This window comes from Quercus lobata, chromosome 8 (genome assembly GCF_001633185.2).
Source record: "Quercus lobata isolate SW786 chromosome 8, ValleyOak3.0 Primary Assembly, whole genome shotgun sequence".
Classification (NCBI taxonomy): Eukaryota; Viridiplantae; Streptophyta; class Magnoliopsida; order Fagales; family Fagaceae; genus Quercus; species Quercus lobata.
The window spans coordinates 24,718,242-24,731,808 of record NC_044911.1 but is presented as its reverse complement, the minus strand read 5'-3'; the positions used below and the strand labels follow the sequence as shown (position 1 = coordinate 24,731,808).

At 34.1% G+C, this 13,567-nt stretch overlaps 1 protein-coding gene across 1 annotated transcript; it reads right to left on the bottom strand.

The window, feature by feature from the left end:
- Positions 1-5,608: 5,608 nt before the first annotated feature.
- On the bottom strand, positions 5,609-6,673 carry LOC115956650 (putative nuclease HARBI1). The gene is made up of 3 exons (XM_031074963.1): positions 6,452-6,673; positions 6,138-6,369; positions 5,609-6,039 (listed from the first exon to the last, which is right to left on the bottom strand). The coding sequence occupies exons 1-3, from the start codon at positions 6,671-6,673 to the stop codon at positions 5,609-5,611; spliced, it is 885 nt and encodes a 294-aa protein (XP_030930823.1).
- Positions 6,674-13,567: the final 6,894 nt, after the last annotated feature.

Here is a 13,567-nt window from a genome sequence, read left to right as displayed (position 1 = left end):
GTTCTCCAAATGAGCTAATAGGTGATGACAAAAGCCTACTATTATAAGTCAGAAGCAAGTTCTTGATGATCGTGTTGATTTGGTCTTTCTCATTTGACCTATTGACCATTTTAGATGCCTTAGTCTTCCATTATATATTTGTAACATGTCTCCCCTACACCCTATTTAGTAGTCTCCAAATCCCTTAGAGTCACATCAATCATGGTGTTGAAGATGAATTGGTTCACAAACAACTCAAATGTTCATTCCACACCTTAGTTTTGCTTAGATCAAGGCTATAGTACCACCTCAATGCACCTCCCATGACTGAGAAAGGAAATGTATGCAAAGTTTTCTTCTCATCTAACCCATTCATTTTCGCAATGCTTAGGTATTTCCTCACATGTTGCTTCGGATCTCCAGTCCCATCAAACTTTTCCGCATCAGAAATCTTAAACTTGGGAGGCAATGCAATAGGAGCCTTTAAACTCATTCCTCCTATGTTATAGAGGAAATCATCCATCCCTTGCGCCTTGCGAAAGGCGAGTTGTATTTTCTCTATCTTTTCTCTCATAGCCATGGTTTCTGCAATGACCTTCTCAAATTGCTTGTTCCTTTCATACTCCACTTTGTTCCTTTCATGGATTTCTACATGTGGAGGCTTCTTGAGCTTAGACTCTTCCAACCTAGTGAGACGCCCTCCCATTCTCTTGAAGGCCTCTCCATGTTCATCCAAAGCCTTAAGGATCTTTTATGTCATTGGGTCTTTCATGGAGGTAGTCATTGTTTCTTGGGAGGTCTCTTCTTCTTGGTGTGTGTCCTAAATCTTGATCTAGCTCCTTCCTTTCTCTCGAATCCAAATGGGAATGGGGACATGTTTTCTTGACTTTGGCAGTGCAATGATGCCTAAAAAGAAGCCCCATTTTCATTAAGTTCACGTCCTAATTAAAAGGTTCCTTTTAATTTTAGATGTTCTTAGAAAATTCTTAAGTTCATTTTAATGGAGACCCAATTACAATGTCACCACCTTCCCCCTCATTGATTTTTGCCCCCTGTTTCATTGGGATTTGGTCCATTTACAATAAAGCTCTCATCTTACTCTCATGGGCTTTCATTAGAATGCACTTAGAAGTTTTCAACCCTTTGTCTCAAACATGGGCTTACAATGTATTTATCACTTTTGGGCTTTTCATTTTTATTCATTATTTCACCTTTTTTTCTTTCTTGAAACAGCCCTCTAGCTAGAATACATTGTAGCCTTCCTCTCAAAGTCTATGAAATTCTCATCATTTTGGGCCTAGGCATGCGACAAAGAGACCCAAAATTACGGAGTTCATTTTGGCTTTGAAGGATGTTGGATATTAAGTCCATAGTGTATTTGTTATCTTAGGCCCAAAGTCCTCTTTTTCAAAAGGGTTTTTTCCACTTGGGCCTATGATAGCAATTAAGCTATGGTCTTATAAACCTTTCAAGTTAAGATATGCCTTTGGATTTAGGGACAAGTCTCTTATATGTGAGAACTTTTTTTCTTTTATCCCATAACATCTTTGGGTATACCATAACTTTAGGGCCATCCCTTCCATTCTTATACCTTTTATTTGTCCTTTAGAATTAGGTGAACACATGGTATATGGTTGAGCAAACAAGAGATATATAAAAGGTATCATTTATGATGGGTCTAAGATCTCTCTAGTGTGGGTAGGGTCCCTAAGGCTAAAGGGATAGATAAGTAGGTCACCCATAACTAGGTGGGCTATGATTCCAACCAAAGGCCTAAGTAGCCCCATAGTGGATTGGTAGCAAACCTTCAACATACTCAAAGCCCATTATAGGCAATGGCACCAATTGTGATTTGGTAGGATGAACTTCGGAAAATTTAGGCTCGAATGGAGCCTTCCATTTTCCCACTCATCACCAACCAAGGATAAGGGACAAAAGAGAACAACTGATGTGTGTGCAAAAAAAGTATTGAAATAATTTTTATTAAGGTTAAGAAACAAGACACATAGGAATTAAACTCTCAGTCCCCAGCGGAGTCGCCACTATAGGAATAAAGGGGGAGTCGCCACATAGTTTTGCAATGGTCTAGGAACCATATATATAGTTGTAATACCCGGTTCCAAAAAAATAAATAAATAAATAAAAAGGAGATTTATTTTTAGGGGTAATTTAGTAATTTCTAATATTGAAGTTAGCAATATTTATACCCTAATTCTATCATGTAAACCCTAGCCACCCTAAGGATTTTGCTTTTTACGCCTAAAGATTTTCTAAGAGGAGTTGCCGTCCACCCCCCCCCCCCCCCTCCTCATCTTTTCTCCTATCTAAGAAGCCAACCAGTATATTTCCAATTAAGCAAAATTTCACCACCAAAAGCACGTCACTTTTATTCCATGATTCTTATTGAGGGCAACGTAACTAGATGTGTGTTGGCCACTATGGGCAATACTAATTTTTCATTAAGGTTCCTTATTGATAGATAAAGGATGAAGCCAATACCAATTATTTGAAGGTTTCCAAGGATTTAGTCTTTTCACATGTAAAGCATCTTTGCCTTGTTGTCTTTATGGTGTTGGGTGGAATTGAGATTTGAGGTCCAAGGATCTAAGTAACAAACTTGTTTGGAGTAAATTCTTTATTTAGTTTGCTAAAAGGTTTACATTGGATTGGTCTTGGGAAAATGCAAGGATTTTTGAATAGGCTTTGGATTGAGGTAAGTAACCTTATCCTAATTGGTTTTATTTTGTGTAATTTTAACTACTGAAAATTGTTTACAGTTGTTACAATTTTATTTCTATTGTATTATTGATTTCAAGTAAAGAATTATCACAAATATATCTGATTACTGAATATATGATGTATTTTATTTAACTGTTTTTAACTATACTGATTCAAAGTAAAGAATAAAGAATTTTCACAAATATATATGAGCATTGAATATAAGATTTATTTTAGTTAACTACTTTTTTAGCTATATTGATTTAAAGTAAAGAATATAGAAATATCACAAATATATTTGAATATTGAATATATGATTATATATATATGTATTTGAATAAGATATATTTTTGTTAGAAACTATGATTTCATATATATGATTATGGACAACCTGACTATGAATTAATTTTGATACCCAAACCAATGGGGGTTAGTCATTGGTATTCTGATATCCAAACCAATGGGGATTATTCATTGGTACTCTAATGCCCAGTCACGAGGATATAGCGTGACCATAGTCATAAGATTGTTAAGAATATGAATTTCATTTGAACATTTGAACTATTTTGAGTCCTTAAAACTACATATGTGATTTTGAAAATGTTTGAGTATTTGAACTATTTTGAGTCATTAAAATTGCTTATGTATTTTTAGAACCTATTGTAAGTTATAACTTTTGATATTTGAAAAACTGACTACTTTCTAAACCATCTATGATATATTTATAAGGTTAAAGTATGTGATCTATTTGCAACTTATTATTTTAAGACTATGAAACTTCATTAGTTATTTTTGAAAACCCATAGCATATTATGACTTTTGAAGGCTCATATTACATCTTATTACTTTACAGATCTATTGCTTGATAGAACTTATTAGGATTTTGGTTACTTATTGAGTTGTCAGCTCACCCCCCCTTTTTCCCTTCCAATTTCAGATTATGAAGAATAACAAGTTTTGGGAGTTTTGATGATTGTGTTGTGAGCGGGAAAAGAAGCTTAGTGATTTTGGGATTGGATGGTCTTCTAATAGTTTTATATTTATTGGCCAATTGGCATTATGTACATAAGGTTTGCATTTTATTCCTATTAAATTATTGGAGATCTATTCATAAAGAAATTGTTGAGGTATTTTGGATTTAATTGATTTATTTTTTTGAGGATAAATTTTAGTTGCTAAGAAGGCCTTGCACACTTGTAGGGTGCTTACTTTATAAGTGTGCGGCAATGGTCACATGCCTATCTTTATAGTTGGGTTCGGGACGTGACAATAGTGTCCCTTTGAGGAAGGACCTTTTGATCTTACTACCAGAGATATGGGTTTGGAGTTTAGGTATGCTCTTGGAAAGGTATTAGGCACCCAAGATCACCCAACCCTAAGGTTGGCCTCCCATCATTATGGCTTATACCTTAACCCTATTGAAAACTAACTCAACACTTATGTCCTAGACTCACACACATGCTAACATGCATCTAGCATACAATATGGCATATTTAATCCCAAACAAACATACTTATCTATCCACCAAACAAAAGAGAGCCAAACATACAAAAGAAACCCTAGCATTCATCTAAGACAAGGCAGCAAGCAGATCATCGAAAGCAAGCAAGTCATTTTATGAACAAGGCATTAACTTCATATCTCAAAGAAGGATTGAACAAACAACATGCATGTTCATGTGAATGCATGACTTACCTTACTTACCTCTCAGGAACACTGCACCTATGGCATTGATGAATAGGCATGTGAATGAATGGCATGGTATCAAAGCTAAGATAAACCCTAATCTAAACATGTGATAGCAAACAAGCATGTGAAAGAGGTAAACAAGAACCTATAAAGCCTAAAACATATAAAAAAGGGGGGGGCTAAAGAGAACAAACATGTGAAGGCAGAGACAAAACAAACAAACAAAAATTTAAGGTTTCTGGGCAACGGCATCACGCATGCTAGAACAGGCTTGTGTGCACATAATCAAGCTTGAGTGCACAGGCAAGATTATGCGTACGCAAGTCATTGCCCATAAAACCTAAAAATGCAAAGATAGAGCAGAACTTTAAAACGAAAATCTAACAACCTAACGTGCACAAAACATGAAAAGAACTGAGAAACTAACTTAAACAGACATACATAAACATAAACTACGTATAAAACAAGATTAAAATGTAGAAAGAAAAGTAGAAAAGAAAAAGAAATAAAGAGAAAGGGTAGACCCAATGCCTTAAACAAAAGCTTTCCAAGCTTGATTTTGACCGTTCCCCTCAGTCAAGTCTATTCACAAACCAATAAGAAAGTGATTAGCAACGTTAAACTACAAGGATTTGGGTCAGAATAGGTCACAATCAAATAAAATTGACTTGAGGGTGTTTTGTGAAAAACTCCCATTTAATTCACTAGTTTCTAGTGAATCTTGGGGCATATTTGGTAACTGTTTTCGTTTTCTATTTTTATTTTCTTGTTTTCAAAGGGAAAAAATTTTTCTATTTTCAAAATGAAAAACACATTTGGTTAGTTGTTTTGAAAAACACATTTTCCAAAAACAAAATTTAGGAAATTTGTTTGGTAGTTGTTTTTGAAAAATTTGAATTTTGTTTTCTTTGGTTAATTTTTTTTTTTAAATTATATTTTTTCTAATATAAAAACATTTTTGCTCCAAAGTATTTAAAATCCTTACACCTACTGAAATTATAAATCAGTTGTTTTGTATATAACATTCAAGAAGCCTAAAACTTTAATCGTATAAGTAAGATTGAAACTATAACAATTATCAAGTGTTATAAAAGATAATCAATAACTAAAAAGTTTACTACATGGCATCAATGCTAGGGAATCAATTTCATCCAAAATAAATAAATAAATAAATAACGTGGCATCAATGATGCCTATTATTTGCCAACATCAATCCTGCGATCTAATCCCTATAAGCTACCATAACTTCAGCGGCCTGATCAGTTAAGTCAATAGTGTGCGATGGCTCACCCGAATTATCCCTACCTTCACCTTCAACAGTAAGGTTATCAACATTGAATTGAGTAAACAAGTGATCATTTCTTGTTGCCATTCGAATGAAGTTATTAATTGTGCAACAAGCTCTCATCACATTCCCTTGTCGACATGGTTTATAACGAGGCATCATTTTTAAAACTAGAAATCGTGCCTTTAAAACACCAAAACAACTTTCAATTACATTACGAAGAGAGGAATGTCTATAATTGAATAGCTCTTTAGCACCTTCAGGACGATTCCCACCTCGAAAGTCTCGTAGATGGTATCTCTCAGTATGGTACGGAGGTAGAAACCCCAAGGTGCATGGATAACCAGGATCCACTAAATAATAGCCACCTAACAAACAAAATAATAAGATAGAGAGAAGTATGACACGGTGAATGGATTAAACTTGAAAATTGTAAATATGTAAGTGAGGCAACAATATATCTTACCAGATAGAGGCCATGGGAAATTATTTTCTAGCCTTTGAAGTGCATCTAAGAATACTCGTGAGTCATTGGCTGTACCCTCCCAACCCATGTAAACAAATGTAAACTTCATATCAAAATCACATGCACACATTATATTATGGGTGATTGTGGCCTTTCTATTCCTATAGCTGACTAGCTTTGATGTTGGAGCCCATGCACTGATATATGTTCCATCAATTGCGCCTATACATTTCTAGAAAAAATATAAACACAAGTATTAACATACACGAGCAAATAATATTTGTATGATAAAATGATCAGTAACTTGGGATTACCATGAAATATGGAAAGAATTTGGTATTGTTAGCAATACGTGGATGCACTTCATTGCTTTGAGAACCATGTATAATGAATTTTCCCATGGGGCATATTGCTCTTACAATTTCCTTAAATTGCCTGTCCACTGTCTCAGTTAAGTGTTGAAAACGATCTACTATTACCCTTATCCTCACATTATGTCCCACCATTAATAGGAACATACCAATTGCCTCCTCCATCGTGATCCAACATGAGTTTGTTAAGAACTTATGTGTTCTCAAATAGTTACAAAGACTTGTAAATGTTGGCCTATCCATGCAGAATAACTCATAACATGTTCGAGTATTGCCATTCAATATCTCTTTTATAAATGCATCACCAGTCAACATAGAGATACGTTAAGGCTCCTTAGGAATATTTTGTTTTTATTCTCAACAAACATTAGTAGGAAGAACATATCATCGTCCTCTTCCTCATTTGAAGAGGATGAACTGCTATAATAATTTGGTTCAACATTCATCCTGGAGAATTAAACAGCAAATTTGTTCTCAAATAGTGCTTTTTATTAAAATAAATAAAACATTACCAACATAAATAAATAAATAAAAGATTACCATAAAATAATAATAAACCATCATTTAACAACATTAAATAACAATAGAATAGTACCAAATCATAGTTCAAAGACATTAAAATAAACATAATCTAATAGGAAATTATTGTTTTGACATAATCCCCTACAACCTATCCAACCAAACCATCCTCCTGGCGAAACTCATGTTAACAAAGATCTCTCTATCATTAGGATCCTACTTAAACTCCTCAACAGCCTTCATAAATATTTCATCATTGACTTCTTCCATGGTCTCAAGGATATTAATGCACTTGCCTAAGGAGAAGTCATTTGTAGGCTCAATACTACTACTAACTTCATCAATGGTATACCTCTTATACCTCTTAGCCTTTGCTTTAGATGCCTCTGTCCTAGCCTTAGTGGCCTCAGCCATTGATTGTAAGGCATCATTCATTTGGGAGCTCATTAACTCTCGCTTACTCTTACTAGGACGCTCGTCACAACTATCACTAGGACGCTTGGAAGATCAGGTTGTAAAGTTAGACTCAATAATTGCCATGACAGGGTCTTGGGTAGGACTTTCTAAATTAACATGAACTCCCCCATGAATGAGTCATTCTTCCAATGCATTCTCTTCATCTGAATTAGGAGGGTCTTTGGTGGATGCACAGTGTAGGACCCTAGTAGTTGTAGACTTATTGAATATAAGTCCAAGCAAATTATAATTTGAAAGTCCTTTGGATCGAAACAACTTTGCCTTGGGATATGCCTATAAATATAAAGACATCTAGTAAGAAAAAACAAATGATGGGGGATAATGTTTCAAAATAAAACATTGTATTGTATTCAACAATATTTACCCGACAATAACTTTGCCATGACTCCTCAAGTGCATGAACAGTGTTGGTTTCAACATCCCAACCAAAACTAGTTTGATTTATGAGTGTAGAAAACCCAGGTGTAGTAAACGCATCCTATTAAACTTCCCTTTGAATTGAGTCATTGTAAAACTCCGTTTACCTAATTCATTCAATGTAGCTAACATTTTCTTCCAAGTATCGGAACTGAATTGCCCATCTGACATATTTCCCTTATTCATCTCTTTCAGCATTATATCAATAAATAATTTCTCAAGTTGTGGTGTCCAAAGGCTATCTTCATCAATTGAACTGTTTCCTTTCATCTATTATAATACAATGAAACATGAAAACAACTAAGGAACAACCTTTATATACACAACCATAAAATACAACTAAGAAATAGCTTCCAAGCTTCAAACAAACACAACTTCTAATTAATAGTGCATTTTGATCACCATGAAACCCAGCCTATCCAAAATACCATTCTCCTTATTATTAGCTAAATGGTTTACTTAATTAAGGGAATACATTCTCTGCTATATACTACAAACACAAAACAGCAACAATTGACAAGAACTATGTCGAGTGCAAGATGGAAAGATTCTAAGATGATAAACTACCACAATTCAATGCTTTTATGAAATTCTAATGCACTTGAGGTACAATATACTGGCTTGCCTTAGACTTTCAATCATATGTGTAACTTAAGACATCCTCTGCCATTTACTTAGAAGGTCTTTGGCATTGCTACAATGATACAGCTATTTAGCTCATAATCTTCAAATTATTAGAAATACAAATTGAGTGCTAGAATTCTTGTTGAATGACAAGTTCATTAAACTTGCATCTCCTTACAACAAAGTAACCACCTCAGACTATTTGACTTGCAAGTTATTATATTTTTTCTTACAAATTACATCTCTAACAATCTAATGTCCAACAATGCAAGATCCTTTTATTTTTCTTTCTCCAAAACTCCAGAAACAGAACCCAAAAGTTTGTTCTTTTTCAGCTATCAACAGATCATAGAAAATACCCACAAGCATACATGATATGGCATATGACAGTAAAAAAATTAATAAAAGATGATAAGGTTGGAAGTTGTACATAAAAAATAGATTTAATTGGATATATAAACTTGACATAATACTGAATTTAGGTAGAACCATCAGTCACAGGCTCACAGCAATGTTGCGATAATGTATTAAATTGAATATCATCATCAATCTATCTAAAATTTATTCTCTATGCAAGAAAAATAAGGATAAAGGAAATGGAAAAAGAAATCTAGTAATTTAAGGACATATTGATCTAAGAAAATTTTGTTCCACTGAATTAAAACGTTGGAATCCAATTCAAGTACTGAATCATATTGAACCAAAATGCATTGTGTAAACTCTTTATCATGAATGACCTATTGTACCATAGAGATACCTAGATTCACCAAAGAAAAAAGGAAAAGACCCATACCTTTGAGTGATTGGGTCCCTAAAATTATGAAATACTTCCCCAAATCTGAGATTGCACCGACCTGCTACATCACGCGCACACACACACACACACACACACACACACAAAAGAGAGAGAGGGAGAGAGAGAGGAGAGTGAGATAATGAATAGAAAAGGGATAGTAGAATCTAATGAAAAACAAGATGCAATCATGAAGGACAATCTGGTGAAGAACATACACTTACCTTACAAGTGGTTCTCTCAATCGAGGTTTTCATTGAGCAATATGGAGGTAGTGGAGGCACAAAGGAAAAGATATAGAGGGTATCAGATACTAGGCGCTAAAATATTGAGTGAAAAAAAAAAAAAAAAAAAAAAAAAAATAGGAAGCACAGGAAAAACATTTTGTCAGTCTTGTGGGTCGAACCAAGGCACTGGTTCATTAATTGGCTATGGTTCAACGTGTTTTACCTCGTTTTCTCCGTGTTTTCTAAAGTGAGGGAAAACTGAAAAATAAAAACAGCTCAAGACCTGTTTTCAATTTCCTTCACAATATGAAAATTGAAAATAGTTTTTGATCTTTGAATAAAAATGTTACCAAACAAGTTTTTTGCCTTAGGAAACAAAAAATTATTTTGAAAATAGAAAACTGAGGAAAAAAAATAGTTACCAAACATACCCTTATATTTTCCCCATGGGATTTTTGTGTCTCCTTTAAAAATGTACCATGTAAGGCTTTTTATAGTTGAAAAAATGGGATTTGGAACGACTCCCGGACGATGTGGGATTCATTCCAAACCTCAGTCATTATTGTAGAAAACTTGTCTTTCTTATGCTTCTAAAACCCTAATTGCGTACGCAGGAATGTGCCTGCGTATGCATGCTTTGGCCCGTGTACGCAAGCCGTGACCCACGTACACAGGCTAAGGGCCACTTTGGTCATTTTTTTTCCAAAAATAGATTCTTGCTCATTTAAAAGGTTATATTTTCCATTTAACACTCCTCAAGTCAATTTAATAGCTAATTGGGCTCTAAACTGGCCTTAGGCCTTAGAGTTCGAGCATCATTGGGGAACAGGGACCCTAGTCGTAAAGGGTACAAAATGCGATGTCTACAAGCTCTAGCTCCAATAGGCCTCAGACTTATCTGTTAACTCTTGACAAGCCCAAAGTTACCATTAATTATATAACAAGTACCACTATAGAAATATAATTGCACTCTAGGTCTTATCTCTCTCTCTCTCTATATATATATATATATATATATATATAACCGAAGCCTTTGCTGGCACCACAATTTTCCACGTCAGCACAGTATTTAAAAAATAAAAAATAAAAAAATTATAACTCCTCAAAACCCTAGCAACCTTACCCCTCTCTCAAGTTAAGAAATATAAAGCCACGGTTTCTGCAAACTCTCTCTCTCTCCAGACGTTCTGATTCTGAGTCTAGGGAAATACTGGGGGTGGACCTATCATGAAAGCATCTGGAGTGTGTCCACCTCTTTTAGGTCTGCGAAACCTTTTCTGTTGTAGGTGGTCCGCCAAATTTTATAGTTAATTAAGGTGGATCTCCAGTATCCGGTTTTTATATATTTTTTGAGGGTTTTCAAGATATACTATTGGTAGTCTTCCTGACAGTTGTAGGGGAAGAACAAGAGAAATACATTTTGATAGGGTCCTAAGTGTCATTGTTTTTATGTTGGTATGCTCTGCATAATTAATTTGTGGAATATGTTCTTTCAAACATTATGGTATGCTTGATTTCATGCTTCATTCTGTTATCTTTTTCTATCACTTGAAGTCCACGGCAATGATTTTGTTGACTTTCTTGTGGATATTTATTCTTGTAAGATTTGCTATGCAAGATTGTCAATCATTATTTTTATTTTATATTTGATAAGTAATCTTTATTCCTTTGGTGCTAAAAAGTTCAGGTTCTGCGTAGTGCAACTGTAATGAGTTGTTGGATCTGGCACGGTATAGATTTTAGCTTATAAAGTTCAGCTTTTGTAAGATTAGTTTTGTTTATATATTAATTAATACATAGTACTTTGTTCACCATTGAATACTCATATAATCAATTTCCAATTCAGTGTTCAAGAATTAAACAAAAATTCTAACTGCACTATCATAAAATATTATTATTAGTATGAATTTTATGGAGTTGCGGTGTTCAGGAATTAAACCAAAACTCTTTTAAATTATCTATAATATTTTGTCCTCCGAAAATTTTCTCTCTTTAATTTTATATTGTGTTTCTTAAGCTATAGAGAGATTTTCTTTGGTTTCTGCAAACTCTCTCTCTCTCCAGATGTAGGAAGCCCTAAACGCACAGTATAGCATTCAAGATCTACAACTCACGATATAGATTTTAGCTTATAAAGTTCAGCTTTTGTAAGGTTAGTTTGTTTATATATTTTGATAGAGAAACATGTTCAATGCGGTACGGCTTAATAATCGCATTAATAGCCAATAGTTAATACCATTTGCAAATTCAATTCATGGAGTTGCAATTTTCATTAAATCGTTCTATGGCTTGAAGCACTTGCATTTTACCAAATTGGACATGCCTTTAAAGTCCTTTTATTTCTTTGGGGAAAAAAAAAGGAGAGGATATGTTAAAACTTGGCATCATCAACTTATAAGAGAGGATATGTTCTTAGATGGTAGGAATAGGACAAAATGGTTACACGTTTGTTACGCCTGACTGCCAAAAATTGCTCATAATGATGTATGCACATGATCTACTTCCCTTTGCTTTTAGTGAAAGATTAAATGCACGCCAATAAATTGGAGTTTAGGGCATAAACCCTAACAATCTCCCACTTACCCTCAAAGACAATTTTGCATATATCTAACACTTATTTCCCTTTAGAGTAACTCATATTCACTCTAAGGCAAGGTCTAGAAAAAAGTTTCAGCCAAATTTATTGCATAAATTATCTTTTTTACTACTACATCCCACGCTCTAGTATCTCTCTAATGAGATAATACTTACGCTTAATGTGTATCTTCACCACCTAGAGTGAACACATATCCTGAAGTCAAACTTCATGAATCACAATCAAACTACAAGTCAGTGTTGTGTAACCAGTAACTATAAAATCCTCACTTTGGTGGACAAGCATATAATCTCCTGTTCTCCTAAGATACTTGAGTATATGCTTTATTCCCACTAAGTTAAGTAATCCTGGATTTTAATTGATATTTGACTACCATGCCCACTACAAAATAGATATTTGACCTAGTATATAGCATAGCATAATTGAGACTTCCTTTTAACATGGTATAAGGAACCTTCTTCATATGCTCTTCCTTTTAACATGGTATCACATGCTATACTTGCCAAGAATCTAATCTATTTAAGCAGTTTGAGATAGACCCAACGTCCTAATTTTTGAATCTTACCAAAGTTTAATTCTTAGGATGTGACTAATCTTGCCCAAGTACTTCATATCAAACTGGTCTTGACAACAAAAACTCTACTGATGACAATATCTATACATCATTCTAAATGATTAGAATGTCAATCAACATACATTAAGAGATTTCTTACTCTATATAGCTTTTACACACATAAGGCTTATCACTACTTGATCAAAATCAAACAATTTGATTGCTTAATCAAAAATGATATTTTGTATGATCTAGATGCTTGATTTAGTCCATAAATGGATTTTAAGCAACTTGCATACTAACCACAACTAGTTCTTTGCTATGAACTAGTTTAGTTACATCATTATCACTACTTAATCAAAATCAAACAATTTGATGCTTGATCAAAGATGATATTTTCGCCACTAGTCTTGTCCTTGAAGGTTTACCCTTCTAATCTATCAATCTCATTTTCTTGTATACCTATCTGAAAACAATAGGCTTAATGCCATTAGGCGCCTCTATGAGTTCTAGACTTTAAATAGAATCTAATTCTATTTACATAACTTTGATTCAATAATCCACATTCATATCATCTGTTGCCTCTACATAGGACCGAGGATCAAATTCATATCCTTATGGGATGACTTCACAAGTTTATCCCAAAAGTACGAATTTCTCAAGTAATCTGATAATCCTCCCACTATGATATTGTACCAATGTACTAGCTATCCATAGAATTATGTCTTATGGTGTATATAATACAACCATCTCATTTCTAAATGTATTTTATAGTTGTCCTACAACAAATTCTAACATTTTTCTTCTAGAACAATTCTACGTTTGGCTTTAAGATTATTCACATAGTCATTCT

What these genes read in the sequence shown, in the direction of transcription:
- LOC115956650 (XM_031074963.1), bottom strand. Translation starts at nt 6,673, where the DNA reads ATGGAGGAGGCAATTGGTATGTTCCTATTAATGGTGGGACATAATGTG. An exon ending in AATTCTTTCCATATTTCATG is followed by an intron (nt 6,370 to 6,451) that starts GTAATCCCAAGT and finishes TATTTTTTCTAG; the next exon opens with AAATGTATAGGCGCAATTGA. An exon ending in TTTCCCATGGCCTCTATCTG is followed by an intron (nt 6,040 to 6,137) that starts GTAAGATATATT and finishes TTTGTTTGTTAG; the next exon opens with GTGGCTATTATTTAGTGGAT.